The sequence below is a fragment of the Helianthus annuus genome, chromosome 14 (assembly GCF_002127325.2).
Source record: "Helianthus annuus cultivar XRQ/B chromosome 14, HanXRQr2.0-SUNRISE, whole genome shotgun sequence".
Classification (NCBI taxonomy): domain Eukaryota; kingdom Viridiplantae; phylum Streptophyta; class Magnoliopsida; order Asterales; family Asteraceae; genus Helianthus; species Helianthus annuus.
In genome coordinates, this window is record NC_035446.2 from 160,496,447 (window position 1) to 160,507,983 (window position 11,537).

General features: G+C 37.2%; 1 protein-coding gene across 1 annotated transcript; it reads right to left on the reverse strand.

Moving 5' to 3' along the window:
- Positions 1 to 4,040: 4,040 nt before the first annotated feature.
- LOC110904655 (BTB/POZ domain-containing protein At5g03250) lies at positions 4,041 to 9,244 on the reverse strand. The gene is made up of 4 exons (XM_022150500.2): positions 8,940 to 9,244; positions 7,537 to 7,606; positions 5,435 to 6,691; positions 4,041 to 4,746 (listed from the first exon to the last, which is right to left on the reverse strand). Exons 1-4 carry the CDS (start codon positions 8,993 to 8,995, stop codon positions 4,186 to 4,188), a joined length of 1,944 nt encoding a protein of 647 aa, XP_022006192.1. The 5' UTR covers positions 8,996 to 9,244; the 3' UTR covers positions 4,041 to 4,185.
- Between the last annotated feature and the right edge of the window lie 2,293 nt (positions 9,245 to 11,537).

An 11,537-nucleotide genomic window follows, 5' to 3' on the forward strand; every position in this document is an offset into this window, starting at 1 on the left:
GGTGAATTCTTACGTAGACCAACGAGCCACGACGTTGCGCTATTGTATCAGGCTCATGAGGAGAGGCATCACCTACCTGGTATGTTGGGTAGTCTGGATTGTACACACTTCGTCTGGAGAATGTGCCCCACATAATTGCGTGGACAATACATGAGAGGCGATCATCAATACCCGACGGTTATGTTAGAAGCGGTGGCGTCTCAAGATTTGTGGATTTGGCATGCTTTTTGTGGCCTGGCGGGTTCACAAAACGACATCAACGTGCTGCAACAATCTCCATTATTTCTTGCTCAACGAAACGGAACGGCGCCAAATTGTCCATTTCAAGTGAATAACCACTTATACAAACGCGGGTATTATCTTACTGATGGGATTTACCCTACCTGGTCCGTGTTTGTGAAGTCTTTTCCATATCCTCACGACCCGAATGAAAAAAATTTCAAGAGGCAACACGAGGCCGCAAGAAAAGATGTGGAACGGGCGTTTGGTGTGTTAAAGGCGAAGTGGGGAATACTAAATCGTCCAATGCGATCGAAAACGGTGAAAAAGATAAGGTCCATCGTGTATACGTGCCTTATTTTACACAACATGATTATAAAAGACGACGGAAGGGCGATAGCACCGGTACATATTCAAGATCCTCCAGTCGAACCCATCTTCGATGATACAGCTTATAGCGAGTTCATTGACGAAGACACGCATTGGAGACTAAAACACGATCTCGTTGAGCATCTCGGAAGTTTAGATCTGCCTCACCTTGAAGTGAGTTCCGACGACGAGTAGTTTGTTTTTATATTTTTCTAGTTTGAATGTAATTTTTATTTTTCTAGTTTGAATGTAATTTTTATTTTTCTTGGTTGTTTTTTTTTAATTTAATGAAATGTCTTTTATTTAATTTTTATTTTTATTAATATTTTTTTAATTTATAAACATGCATAATTTTACACAAAAAAAAAAAAAAAAAAAAAAAAACCCAAGTCCCCTAAGAGGGGAGTGCCGCCATCAAAATGGGGTGTTAGAGGAGTTTAAGAGGGGAGTTGACGTGGCACTAGCTGATTGGTGGTGCGTAAGAGAGGGGACTCCCCTCTTAGGGTGTAAGGGGTGCTCACCTAAGAGGTGAGTCCCCTCTCTTACGCCCAACCAATCCTCGTGTGCCACGTCAACTCCCCTCTTAAACTCCCCTAACACCCTAAATTGATGGCGGCACTCCCCTCTTAGGTGAATTGGTTTTTTTTTTTTAAAAAAAAAGAAGAAAAGCATTGATTGGTCACTCCCTCTCTCTCTCCTCCCTCTCTCTTCGGTGAGCCGCCACCGGTTCTCTCTCCTCTCTCTACCTCACCGCATGGATGGCGGTGTATCCCCGCTCGGCAAAACACCTCCCCGATAGGGTTTTCGGTGTGCACCCCGATCGCCTTTAGGGAGTGCCCCTTACACCCTTATGATAATATTTATTTATTTATTTATGATATTAAAATTGTCACACCCTCAAATACCATATGCGGGAACACCGCGGGATGTGTGACGTACCAGGATCTTAGCCACCAATCACATTGAACTCATAAATATATTTAAAAAGAACTTTCATTCATTATCATAGAGTGATACAAAACGTTACATATAATTCATTGTACACAGCGGAAGCATAACTCATTTGTTAATTGTTTCATAAACCACGCGTAAGTAAACCAATAGACTTGTGTTGCGATTCCATGTATCACAACCCATGACCACTCCAGCCTTCCAGACAGCAAGTTCCAATGCTATAGCTCTAAAGACCTGCAAGCATGCAGACAAGTGTGTCAGACGACGCTGGTGAGTTCAAAGTTTTGTTAACGTGTTTAGTTACCAGATGTGTGTTTGTAACAGTTCAACGTTTTGTTTAGATGTTGTTATTACTCGATTACCGTATGTGGCGACTAGATGTGAATGCCCAACCCCAATGCCTCCATTTAGGCATTGGTCATGAGGTCAAGGTATCAAACAACCTTGAATAGATGTAAGGGGTCTTATATGTACATGATGAGGATGCCCAACCCCAATGCCTCTAACTAGGCATTGGTCATGAAGTCCAGGTAATTAGTTCACGCCCGTCCTTTCGGCCCGGTGTGAGGGTGCCAATCCTAATAGCGCTATCAACTAAATACCTCGTTGCTTCTTCAGCAACACGGTAGATGTATGGGGTCTTACATGATTTATACTGTGTTCAATAACCAACATCCCAAATAAACAGTTTACCCAGTATTCTCTTTAGAAACGTTTACCAGATGTCCCAAACCACCGGGACGCATGCTTAGAAAAGTGCAGTGAACTCACCTTTGATTTGCTCGGTATGTTAAGTTACCCGTCCAGATTGATCAACCCAAACCCTACCGCGGTTACCAATCATAGTCAGTACCGTATACACGTACGATTATTTCACGTATTCACCATCCACATAAAGCACATTTATTGAACAGGTAACACACATATATAGTCTAAGTCATGACCGTTAATTCATTCACCTAGTGCTTTGCTTAATCATGTCATAGTTCAACTTACATCACGCTTAGACACATAATTTTACTCACAAACACTACAAGCCCAACCATTACACATGTTCGGCCCAAGTTTAAATAGATTCATTACCCTTGTGGTACGGCCCACTATCAAGCCAGCCCAACATCACTCCCTCGCCCAATTCCTTTTGTTAGCCCAAAAGTTACTATGTTATACGATTACATGTTTTCCCCAATGTAAATGCATCCCAACTATTTGACTAATCAGCAAATCCAATGCACATAATTCAATATATCATATATCAACAATATCATGTTACGAGCTCGAGATTATCATACCAAAGAAATCAGCTTAATATATCATACCTCTAAATCTTTCAGTTGACACATTACCCAAACACACATTAGCCAAACCATCATCAATTAATCCTATGATCCGTATTACCGAACACGGCCCAATAACCACCCAATATCATTAATTTACATGAATCATGAAACAAAGATTTAGTAAACACACAATACACCAACATCGAATCAATCATCATCATGTTAAATCTTCTATTTTCATTTGTCTTATCACAATTAGTTTTTCATATAATCAAACAATTAGTTTCATCATCATCTTTGTTAATGTCTTGTCTATTCTGACATGATGTTTAGGTTGCACATGGTTTATGGTGATGTCAAGATTTCAATTACACATAACCGTCATTTACTTATATGTGTGCACATGGATTCATGAATCAAGATCACAAATAAATGTAGCCGTCATTTGCTTATTCAAGGTTAACTAATCTTGTCAAATCATTACTTAGTAATCCACATGGTGGTGCGGCCCAATCACACATTTATGAATGGTCTTTAGTCAAACCTTGATTACATCAATTGGATGGCCCATGTGATACACACAGTTGACGGCAACACCATAAGTCATACTTCTTATTCCACATACACACAAATCAAATCAGTTAATAGTCATTTAACATCCATGCAGCCTAAATCATTATTCATTTATTAACAATACATATGTCACTTTGTTAATTACTTCACACACAAACCATATCAACAAATAAGAATTACAACAGGTATGAAACTACTAACCAAGAACGTGACTGAGCAAGATACTATCTCGAGGGGGGGGCTGCCACTGCGATCGTGCGATTAGGGTTGTTACAAGATGAGTATATTTTTTTTTTTAGATAATGAAACTTACATATCCTATATGCGCCTGACTTTTGAGTTCGTGAACCAGGCCCACCTTTGGTTCGTCTTTGGGCTCAAGGGGAAAGGTGCAGCCCAAACAAGAGATGTGTGAGTTATGGTGTACGGTTTGGCTATTGTGCAAAACATATACCATCTAATGACTTTACTATCAAGCAATTTCACTAATCAATTATAACCAATCAATTTATTTAAACCGTTCATTCATTTAACATATACCCATCAAGTATCAAAAGATCTAATGCAAAAATGGTTGAGAAATTACGAGTTGTCACAAAAATAATATATTCATATACTCATGCACCAACTATGAGTAAAGCCATATAAGAAACAAATGAGAAAATAGCATTTAAAGATGGTCCAAAATCAATCTACAATCTAATTACAGCAGCATCAACTAACTGACTCCCAGATTGTTTGAGAGTCCAATTACTAAAAAAAAAAATTAAACCTTAAATTTATTTAACCCTCAATCAACCAATTCACCATTTTCTTCATCTTGATTCTTGCCATTAGGGACATCTCTTATTCTCGAAGGCGGTGGCACCTTCTTGCGGTCACGGTCATTGCTCGAAGCGCAACCTTCACGAGGCTTCGACTTTAACCTTAGCCCGAGCCCAAATATCTTACACAGACTGTTCCAACTCACCCCTTTAGTCTTCACAAGCTTATTGATCTCTTTCTTCATGGTCAAACACTCTTTCTCGAGCTCAGAAACCCGTCCCCGCATGTCCTCTGCCATTAACCGACGGTCGTTTTCTCTGGTGGTTAAAAGTTGCACATTCCCACTTTCCGGTAGCACCATGCTGCTGCTCAGGTGAGGCTGTGAGTTGTAATTGTCAGAAACGTATAAGCAGCCAGCTACAGATGTACGCAGCCGAAGCTGCTCGAAAAAGAGGACTTGGACTATGAACCGAAGCGGTAGTCTCTCATTTTGGGCCGCGTGGGTGCTGGCTTCTAGCGACAGTTTCTGGCAGTCCAAGAGCCTGATGATTAGTTCTCGGTCTAAATCAGTTAGCCATGGATGTGCCTGCAAAGCACAAAAGGAATGCATCATTGAGTTGTATATTGTATAGAATAACCACAAACGACAATGCTTATTGAGTAAAAAACACAATACAAAAGTGTCGGCTGACTTTCAAGGTCAAACAAACTAAATTTCCACTACAAAAGGTTGGAAATCTCTGTATCCTTTTGAGGAAAAGATGATAAATCTCTTTCATTTGTAGCAAATACTATGTATACGAACATTTCGGTTTTATATTTTTAGTAAAAGCCACCTTTTTTATACCTCACAAGACTAAGTGGTTGGACCATCAAAAGTCAACCCTGCAATTAGAAGTAGAACAAGAGGAATAACAAAGTACCAAACACATAGCAGATCATACGATCTTGAGAGTGTTGGAAATTTCGACCCGTTTACTTATCAGTGCCGGGTTATATTTTATCTTCTAATGGTTCAAAAGGGTAACATAAAAAGTATTAACCAAAAAGTAAACATGTTAAAAGCTCAAACAAACCTCTTAAATTGCTTTACTAGAAAAATTATGTTATTTTTAATTATATTTAACACTATACTCATAAAAAAGTCAAAAACTTTGGACACAAAGTGGCGGGTCAACGGTCAACCTAACATGACCTGTCCCAGAAATTACCCGATTTTGACTTGTTACCCAACCCGTCCATATTTCCACCTTTAGTTCGGAGCTACTTCTTACTTTGAGGTATATATCAACTGCGCGATAAATCCCGTCATCCATTGGTCTTGCATAATCCGGAACAGTAGCAGCCAAAGACTGAAACTTTTCCAGCTTTAAGTTAACATCAGACGCCACCTCAGCAAGGTAATTGTCAACAAGATTAGCCACCATTGTCATTGGTGCGAGTGAGCGAGACTTCCCGATCAATTCATCATCATCATCATCATCGTCATCATTATCACCATTAAAACTCGATTCAGTAACTTCACTTTCTTCTTGATCCTGCTCGGCAACCATGAAATGATCAAGCATCCTTTGAACACAATCGATCTCATAAAGTGTCTCACTTGAATAACCCATGTTCGGAATAAGAATATCTTCAATGGAAGCTTGATCCAACTGCATCCCGATCCGTCTTTCCAAATTGCCAATACATAAAGGGTTACAATGTAAAATCATCGCGGTTCGTAGCAGCCTAAGAAGGAGCTTAGTGGGAACAACTTGCTTTTGACTCGGGAGTAAGTCAACTATCTCTTCAAGAAGAATCTTTTGATCTGAATTCAAATATAACGACGACGACGACGAAGAAGAAAGATTCCCACTTGAAAAAGTCGATTCTCTACCGAGTAAAGGAAGGTACTTTTTCGCATAGTACATGAGGGACCCGGCTATCCGTTCTTGATCAAGATTTCTTGATTCAACGGCCAAGATGAATCGTCTGTAAAGATGTAAACTCAGCTTAGAAACATCATCATACCACCAATCTTGATTTGTGGAAGTGGTTTGGATTCCGTTCCAGATCACCGTAGCAAAAGGGTTATCTTTTGATTCCGTTCCACTCCCGCTAAACAAACCGTTATCAAACGTACAAGCTTTAAGTGCAAGAGACTCGATGCATCTTGAAACTATATCAAGCTTTTCTGCATATTCAACCATTTCTTCACACGACTCGAGTGCTTTCAATGTATCGATCCAGGTATCAAACACTACTTTGAAATAGCTTTCGGTGTGATCTATGAGATTTCCTTCTCCATATTCTTCCGTCATTTGAAGATATTCAGACGCGCATCGAAGAGGAACTACATTGGTTGAGTTGACTTCTAGTTTGACCCCATAACAAAACTTAGCAATTAGCAAAAAGATTTTCGGCCCTCCTGGTAGATCATGAAGTTTAGCAAAAGATCGTTTTTCATCTTCAAACGTAATCTTTCCCTCGTCATCTGAAGAATCCCCAATGAGGTTTTCCAACATTTTGCTTCTGGACACCAACGGGAACTGCAAGTTATGACAAACAAAGTGTCTATTCAATATAGTTACAGGATAACACCGTAAAGGGGCACATAGAAACACCTCGTAAACGGTTACAATAGTTAGGCGGTTGGATGATAGTTTTTACGTCTTATCCATTTGTTGTCTAGTTTTTTATATCAATTATGTATATATCTCTGAATTCAAAAAACTGTATGCACAAATGCTGTGTAGTTAAAAAAATATTTCATTTTGCTAACAACTACTATTAGGGCTGCAAACGAACCAAACGAACATGAACAAGATCTTGTTCGTGTTCGTTTGTCAAGAAATATATGTGTTCGCGACCCGTTCACGAACACTTATCGAACAAGATTTCATGTTCATGTTCGTTTGTTAAGGAAATGAACTTGTTCGTGTTCGTTTGTGTTTGTTTGTTAATTTTAGGCAACGAACGTTGACGAACACAAATGAGAACAAACTAATGTTCATGAACACAAATGGAAACAAACGAACACAAACAATCGTTTATGAACAGAATATATAATACACCGACACTTATTAATATTTAATTTGTTGGAATTTTAAAGTATTTAAATAAATATAAAAACTAAAAACACTAATGAAGTATCGAACACAAACCAACCCGTTATCGAACGTTCACGAACGAACACGACCTCTGTTCATGTTTGTTCATTTAACTAAACGAACGAAATTTCTTGTTCGTGTTCGTTTGTTTAATAAACAAACGGCCACAAACGAACTTCCCGCTGAACAGTTCACAAATTGTTCACTGAACGTTTGGTTCGTTTGCAGCCCTAACTACTATAGTAAGTGATTATCAATCATAAAAAAAATGAGTAAAAACATACCTTGTGAAGTTGAAATGAAACATCTCCAACTTCAATGGTAACATCACTTGGAAGTCCAGATGAACAAATCCTGCAAAATTTACTTGTAAATTCATATTGTTCCAACACTAGGAAGTGAGTAAGTAACTATCAAAAGTGAATAAATTTAATATCTTAAAACGTCTTAAATATAAAAAACATCATTGATCTTCTCAATACATGTTTTGCACATTCTAATTCAAATGAGAACATAGGATTACCACTAATAACCAGCACATATTTATATAAACATTCCATTATACTTTAAAAGCTTCCTTTTCTATGCATGAAATTTGAACCCTGGTTGACTTTCTAGAGTCAAACAAAGCTTTATTGAAATGCATCATTAATTATATAACATGCTAATTCACAAGTGTAGCAATTCTTATAAACATCAATGTAATCATCAAAACCTTATCAAAAACATTATAATCCATGTCAATTTTTGAGCAAAAAACATTTGTTTTGACTCCAGAATTTTTTTTTTTATATATGTATTTTTTCATTCATACTTGCCAAGTTACATCAAAACAGAAAGGTAGACGGGCACCAAAAGCTGCGCCGCCACCCCTTTCTGAATTGCAAATCCCAATCTACCAAATACAAAACCCCGCTGAGCAATTGTATCTCTAATTTTAAAAATGAAGAAACACACATCTTCCACCACTGAAAATTTCCAATAATATTTGTCAGATTTCAGAACATCTTATTTTCAACAAAACTTATTGCCCCTGCTGCCCCATCAACCCCACATCCAAAAACATGAATAATAATAATAATAATATTAACACATTTACCATCAATTCAGACCCAAACCCTGCAAACAAACAAATTTTACAAAACAATTCAAAACGCAAATGCCAATGATCTCTAGATGAAGTGGTGGAGGGCGTGCATTTCTCTTCTCTTGAGAGATGCAGGTTCGACTCCCACTTGGTGCAGAGTGAGGCACTGGTGGGCAATGATAGGAGACCCAGGAAACCTGGGTTGGATCCTTGAGCCAAACGGGTTTACCGGTAATTTCACTGTCGTGCCTACGGGCGGGTGGATTACCGTGTTTTCCCCGGAATTGGTGGTGGACTCGGGTTACTCTCGGAGTACTCCGTTTGTCCAGTGGTGCCCCGAGAGTGCTCGGGTTCAAAAAAAAATCAAAACGCAAATGTGGGTATCAAAACAAACCCATAATCCAATCCAATCACAATTCACAAAACCAAAAACACCACTAAAAGGGTATCGAACAAAATTACTATAAAAAAATAAAAACCGAGAAGTGGGTATTGATCAAAAAGAGAATCAAGATATACCCACCCAGGAATCAATTTTCATAAAACAATGTAAAATCGTATCGAATCATAACTGAAAACGAAAATTGGATAAGAACTAACCAGGTTTTAGAATTTTGATCGAGATGAAAAATGTCTGATTTGGGTCCCAATGCCATCGGCGCGTATATTAATAAATACAGGGTGGGTTGAGTTGAGATTGTGAATTGAAATGTGGAGATATGAATGAATAGATATATAAAAAAAGAGAATGAGAGAGTGATGATGAAGAATGAGGGTAAATGTATGTATGTAATGAGTAAAAACGCACTCTTTCTCTTTCTCTTTCTTATGGTCCCTAGTCTACAGGGGAAAAATCCAGGGGGATAGAAGAATCTGTTCTTGCTGTTGCACCTGCAACACTCACTATATATTTTCTTCCACAAATTGTCCTTCGATTATTAATCAATTACCAAATTTACTCCCCCTACGAGATATTATTTTACTTAAAGTGTTTACTGGTACGCGTCTAAACTAATTGGAAATTTACAATTGTGCGTCTAACATTGAATAGTGCACCTAGGTTTCCATGTTATGATGTATATGATTATAATGGCGTCTAAGTTCCAACTTGTTACAATGCGTCTAAAATCATTTGCGATTAGGCGACGAAACTAGGGACTGGTACAAAAAAAACGAAACCGAACATGAGTGAAAACGCAAACCGGATATTGTATCGATTATGGCAGTATGGTACCAGTAGTGCAAAATTACCGAAATCGAAAACCATAAAAATGTATACAGATACCGACACTGATGTTGTTCAGTCGGTATCTATATACATTTCTATGGGTATCAGTACGTGTTATATCCTGGACCATTGATACGTTTCACATGTGAAAATTCATTTTTACATTAACCATAGTAGTATAATTTGTAATGGACTAAAAGGATAAAATTGTTATTATGTAATAACTACAATTTTGAAAGAAATTCTTGTGTGGATGATAATTGTCTAGTAGGATTTTACACAAAATAATAGTAACAACTTGACAACAAGCGCTAGAAAGTATGGTATTTTTTTAGAAATTTACAGTGAAGGCAAATTTCTTTATCGGTAACTACGTTTAAGATGTCATACGTTGTCGGAGCATGTGGGGGGACCAAACAGGCCTTTATGTAAAAAGGAAGGGTTTGTACATTGTAATGTAGGACATCGAGTCTCACAATCCACAATTGTGGTCCTCGTAATGTACAACTGGGTTGATTTAGCTGATTATTCAACAGCTACATACGTATTATATTTTGATAATTTTATATGGTTATAGGTGTACAAAGTCTTTGATTTGGTGTTAAATTTGGAGTAGCTTTGGTTGATTAGTTGAATCTTGATGGACAATAATGGTAATATACAGCTAAAAAAATGGAGTAAATGTTTGACTTTTATGGATATATAATCGAACTATAGTTGGTATTTATAGGATTAATTAAGACATTATATTATATAATCAAGTCCTAGACATGACACAAATTATACACACAATGTCACAATGGTCACATGCAACACTTTGCTTGGGTGGTTTCATATGAAAATGCAAATGATCCCAACTTCACAAAAATATCTAAACTCGGTTAGCAAATGTCCTCGTTTTAGTCAGAGTCATCCTTAAGGTGTCGACATCATGTCTATCACATGAAATAAAAGCAAAGAATCTAAATATTAGTTTGAATAGTTATGTATATATGTTAAAGTCCTAGCTATTCACCAAATTAATGATGCACTCCTTGCAAGTTGTGTTTTTTTTTTTTTTTTTTTTTTTTTTTTTTTTTTTTTTTTTTTTAACACACTCCTTGCAAGATTATATGTTAAAACACCCAATTTGAGTGTTTGACATAAACGCATTGAGTTAATGGCTAGATAATAGTGTGTGCTCCTGATATTTGTTTGTCTGGTTTAATCGGAAGTTACACGTATGACTATCATAACACATAACAGACAATTCTTTTAATATAATTCGAAAACTTATACATAATACGAGTTATACACACAACAGTTACATGCAACTATTTGTGTGGGTGACATCATGTGAAAATGCAAAAGGTCCCAACTTTTCATAAATATCTAAGCTCGGTTATGAAGATTTTCTTGTTTTAGTAAGAGCCTTTTAGGGTGTGGTCACCCCTTTCACTTTGAGTCAATCACACGAAATAAAGAAAAGAATTAATGTGAATAAGTCTGGATGTATGTTAAAATGACGGCTATTAAACCTAATGATGCATTTCTTGTAAGATTATGTATAAAAATCCCAATTTGACATAAGATGCATTAAGCAGAAGAAGTAGATAACATAGACTGTTGTCTTATCTATTTATTTATATGGTTTAATTTTAAGTCACTTTCATATATATATATATATATATGTTGCATAATATATTACTTTTATTATTGTTAAAATGAATGATTATAAGCTAGAGGTGTAAAAGAACCTGGTTTGGGTCGGATGAACTGGTTTTCAACCCGGCCTAATCTAAAAAAACTAGTTTGGGCCCCGGCCCAACCTGGTAGTTTGGCATATGTTCGGAGCTGAGAACTAGTTCCAACCTGAATTGATTTGGCCCAATCCAAAAAACAAAAAAAAAACACGGTTTTAATGCTCTAAACCCGTTTGAACCTGACCCAAATCAGTGTGAGTAGGTTTGTTTTTTTTTTTCAACCTAACA

What these genes read in the sequence shown, in the direction of transcription:
- LOC110904655 (XM_022150500.2), bottom strand. Translation starts at nt 8,995, where the DNA reads ATGGCATTGGGACCCAAATCAGACATTTTTCATCTCGATCAAAATTCT. An exon ending in GATCAAAATTCTAAAACCTG is followed by an intron (nt 7,607 to 8,939) that starts GTTAGTTCTTAT and finishes TAAATTTTGCAG; the next exon opens with GATTTGTTCATCTGGACTTC. An exon ending in CAGTTGATATATACCTCAAA is followed by an intron (nt 4,747 to 5,434) that starts GTAAGAAGTAGC and finishes TGTGCTTTGCAG; the next exon opens with GCACATCCATGGCTAACTGA.